The sequence below is a fragment of the Mirounga angustirostris genome, unplaced genomic scaffold (genome assembly GCF_029215605.1).
Source record: "Mirounga angustirostris isolate CCGP_5_RB_7025 unplaced genomic scaffold, mMirAng1.0.hap1 SCAF_4, whole genome shotgun sequence".
Lineage (NCBI taxonomy): Eukaryota > Metazoa > Chordata > Mammalia > Carnivora > Phocidae > Mirounga > Mirounga angustirostris.
In genome coordinates, this window is record NW_026991712.1 from 118,707,754 (window position 1) to 118,712,371 (window position 4,618).

Here is a 4,618-nt window from a genome sequence, read left to right on the forward strand (position 1 = left end):
GCATGTGTTGCTGTATACTCCCCTCTTGTTTTATGTTCCTTTTTCTCTCCTTTGATTCCTCTTTTATTATTATTTATTTATTTGACAGAGAGAGACACAGTGAGAGAGGGAACACAAGCAGGGGAAGTAGGAGAGGGAGAAGTAGGCTTCCTGCTGAGCAGGGAGCCTGCTGCAGGGCTTGATCCCAGGACTCTGCGATCATGACCTGAGCGGAAGGCAGAAGCTTAATGACTGAGCCACCCAGGTGCCCCACCCCCCTTGATTCCTCTTCTATATCAATCAGATGTCTTTTTTTTCCCCCAAATTTCCTTCTATTAAAAGTAAAGATGACTTATTTTTTGCCAGGGAGGGTCTACCTTTTTTCTATAAGCAGATTAAGTGCCTTAATGCAATCAGCTAATGGGAGACTGGATTACTGTTTTGATAAGACATAGTCTCCTTCCGGCGGCCCCTTTTCCAGTGGCTTATCTTTTTTGGAATTTGAACTGAGAGTGTGAGGGTCTTTCCTTCTTAAGCATTGATGGACTGCAGGTAATTCTGCTCTGTTCTTCACAGCTTTTCAGGTTAAGATTTTAGCAAATTACCCCAAACAGGCCTCAGAATTCAGGAAGTGGCTTGATAAGGAAATGTACTGTGTATTCACCACTCTTCAGTCTCCGTTGTTTCCCTCCATTTTCCACCCACCACCAAAAGCTCTTCTGCTTTCTCTGACCCCCAGAAGCAGTCTTCTCCCAGGGGCCAAGCCTGAATTCCCAGCTTCTAGCCATGGCCACCATTGGCAACTGCCCCTCAGAAAACATAGCTGCCAAATGCCGAACATCAAAGATGATTAAGACCTATTTCCTTCTCATACAGCAGAGTTTCCTGACCTTTTTAAAACCACGACATATACGGAAAATAATATATATATTTATTACATTATATATATATATATATATATATATGTGTCAAACTATAGTAAATAAGAGGAGGATTCTTATAGCCATAAATTTCTGGCCCAGAGGTCTAGCCAACATAGGTCTTGACCAGATCACTCCACTTTACAAGTTGAGAAGATCAGTACTTTCACATTTGTAACCCATTTGTGGCACTGATTTAGACCTTTTGCCTTAATAAATTTGTTCCTCTTTTCTAAGATTCTGAATATTTTTTCATGCCCTTTGGGGGAGAACTGGTACTAACTCTAGATGCCTTTTGGATCTGAGATGATAATGTAGGTGTGCCAGAATCCCTTCCTCAGTCTGGGTCTCTATTCCATGGCTCATCTAGACTCCTTAATAGCCTGTTATTTGGAAGCAGAAATTAGTTAGCCTGTTTACCACCTCAGTTTCTCTTCTGTTCTTTTTCTATTACAAATCTTCCTCATTCAGAGGAACACATAATTTCCATTGTTTGGAGTGCAGTGTAGTTTGGCTTTGAAATAGCTGAGATAAAATTATCATTTGCAATGGGAAAATGACTGAAACAAAATGATATGTGTGGTTGAGTTTATGCTTATTTGTTGTTTTATTAACTTTTTACATTCTAAGTCTGTGGATAACTTAGTATTTTAGTTGATAAATGCAGATCCTCTGCAGTTCCAGAAAATCTCTTGGTTTCTAAAAAATGTAAACTTCTGTCTACTTCACAAACAAATGTTTTATTTCATTTATAAATAGTTGAACCAGTAATAAGCTGAAAATTTACTATGATACTTAGCTGAGGAATGATGTGGAAGATTATTAGAATGTATTTACACATTAGAGTTCAATTGAGTCTTTGTGATATTCTTTATGGTATGGTAAATATGTAGAGAGAAACATAGCCTATAATTATGGCATTCATTCCTGCTAGGATTACATTATAATTGGACAGTGTAATCACTGTAAATGCACAGCTTAAGGTAACTGGAATGGCCAGGACAACAATATTCCCTAAGCTGGCTTACAGTCATCAGGTTGCTGCTGGTGATAGGGGCCTTGTAAATGGAACACAGCAGAACTGTTTAATGACACTAGGCCATAGGAGATGGTAAAGCCTGTGGCTGCCATAGTGAAACTTTATGAGGCGGCAGCACTTCCTAATCCTAGAAAGTTCATAAATGAATTAGCAAACCCCCAATTGTTAAAGGCAAAAGGATCCGGTTATGATTGTCTTAACTGCTAATAATGAGGCCATTCTGTCATTACATATTTCATGATTTTGAAATTCCCAAGTAGAGACATTTTAACTAAAATAAACAATCAAGTTAACTGTCATATGTTACTGATTAGTAAATTGATAACAGCATACAGAACCAAGATATATGGTAAGATGGGCTAAAGCACATTTAATGTTTAATGATTATTAAGGCAATGGAAAAGAGTATAAGTAGAGTATTTAAACTCTAGTTCTCAATTTAAGCATTTGTTTCTATCAGTATAAGTTTTATAGTTTTCCAGCTGCTTATACACACATATATATATATATTTAAATGGAGAAGCTTTTATTCATTAACACAGAACCTAACACATTGTTATATTGCAATGCAGAATAAAGCTCCAAAAAAAGTAACAGAATGAAAAGGAAGAGCAAGATGTGGCTCTAGATAAAGAATTCAACAAGTCAGACTCTGAAACAGGCACTCAGATGGAATGGCCTAACCCTAACCCCAGGTTACTGTTACCCCCACCCCCACCCTGTTATGCCCCAAAATAGTCAAAAGGAAACGGTCACAAGCTCACAACTGTTTAGTTCTCACCAATGTTAACAAAGAAAAACAAAATAAACCAAGAAGTACTTGAGGGGGTGCCTCAAGATATTCAGTCAGTAGGGGGAGAATCTCTGTTTCTCGCCTTTCAGTTTGTTAGTTACACATGGCACGGCAGAGGTGGTGGTGGTGGTAGCTGAAGCCCTGGTACCTACCTTAGCAGCAGACACAACATTTAGAGCCAGGAGAAGAGGGATGGGTTTCATGCCAAGCAGACTGGAGACACCAGGGGCGGTCGGAAGAGGGTTGGGGAGGCTGGAGGGTGCGTCGGAGGTCCCCGCTGCGGCGAGCGAGGGGGTGGTGGTGGAGGAGGAAGAAGAAGAAGGGGTGGAGAGTTGGGAGAGGTTGATACTGAGGTGATCAGGGATCGTGAGGGAGGCTACGTGGGAGGAGGGTTTAGCGTTTTCTAAACTGACATTGATTAGATATTGAGCCAGGCTAACGCTGGCAGCAGATCCATTGATGGTAACCTGCCTATCAATAGATCCTTCCACTGGGTTCGCAGTTTTCATCTGCGCCCCAGACATCTGACGGATCTCATTGATTTTGGCGCCTTGACGCCCGATTATGCAGCCAACCAAATCATTTGGAATGGTGAGTTCATGAGAAGTAGTCTGAGCAGATGCATCCAAACCACTGAATCTGGTGTTTCCATGCGTCATGGGAAAATGAGACTGTTGCATTGCCAACTGATGCAGCTTGGTCAAATCTGGCTGTGGAACGGCACACTGTCCTTGAATGGTATATGCCTGACCACCTGCAAAGATGACTGGAGAACTGTTCGGCTTGGGCAGGTACGGGATGGTCACGCCCTTTGGGGGGGACTCCAGCATGACCCCGCAGATCTGTTTCACACACTCAATGATGGATTGCGGAATGCCAGCAATAGTGATGGCCCGCTCACTTGAGTTGGGGAGCATATCCCCTGCCACCTGGACCTGAGCCCCTGTACTCTCTCGTATTTCTTTGATCTTGCAACCACCTTTCCCGATGAGAGAGCCACACGGACTAGCAGGGACCACCTGCCTCAGGGTAACTGGGGCTCTACTGGCAGCTGTACTATGGGTCATAGAGCTGCTGATGTCCTCTTCCAGTTTGTCAGTGATCATAGCGAAGGCTTTGAAGATGGCGTTAGTGGCCCGCCAAAGTGATAATTCTCTCAGGACAATTCCCTTCTGAGATGTTGATACGCATCTTCTTAACGGATTCTCCTTTCTTTCTGATGATACTGCCAACTTCCTTTCCATGCATAAGTAGCCGGAGGTGAGAGTGACATTTAATCCACCTTCGGTCACACCGATGTCCATGTCGAGCAGTGTTCTGGGGAGCTGGACTTTGAGTGGTCAAGTCTTTGGTCACTGGTGGGGGTGAGAGCCAAAAACTGCAGGCGGAGGCGACGGAGTGGGCGGGAAGAGGAAGGGCAGAACAACAGGGGCGCTGGGAATGCGAGGCCTTGGGTGGGCGGAGGAAGAGGAGGAAGAAGGGGGAAAGCGACCCCGGGGCGGGTGGAGGCCACAGGCTGCAGCTGCTCCGGCTGCTGCCTCTGCTGGTCTGGGAGCTCACATATTTCATTATAAAATTATTTCCAAGAATTTTGGACTTTTTTGTACAGATGAAGAATTTTTAGCTCCTTATTAGTGATTAATAGTCCATATGAAAAGTATCACTTTTATCTTCTATTTAGTCACATTCCTAATGAATTCTGTTAGTATTTCGGTTGATACTCTTGCCTTTTTAAATAGGCAGTATAAGATTGTAATTAACAATATTAATAGTTAACACTGTACTTTCTTAAAGCATTATTTTTGTTTAAAATATCTTTTTACAAATAATTTATTCATATCGGGATCCAAAAGAAATTCACATATTGCATTTGGTAGATGTGTCTCT

The 4,618-nt window shown here is 42.3% G+C and overlaps 1 protein-coding gene across 1 annotated transcript; it reads right to left on the reverse strand.

Moving 5' to 3' along the window:
- Positions 1–2,784: 2,784 nt before the first annotated feature.
- On the reverse strand, positions 2,785–4,112 carry LOC123860319 (poly(rC)-binding protein 2-like). Its single transcript, XM_045899059.3, is given in 3 exon segments — positions 2,785–3,865; positions 3,867–3,990; positions 3,993–4,112. Coding segments are annotated over 3 exon segments (1,248 nt in total). The 5' UTR covers positions 4,036–4,112.
- Between the last annotated feature and the right edge of the window lie 506 nt (positions 4,113–4,618).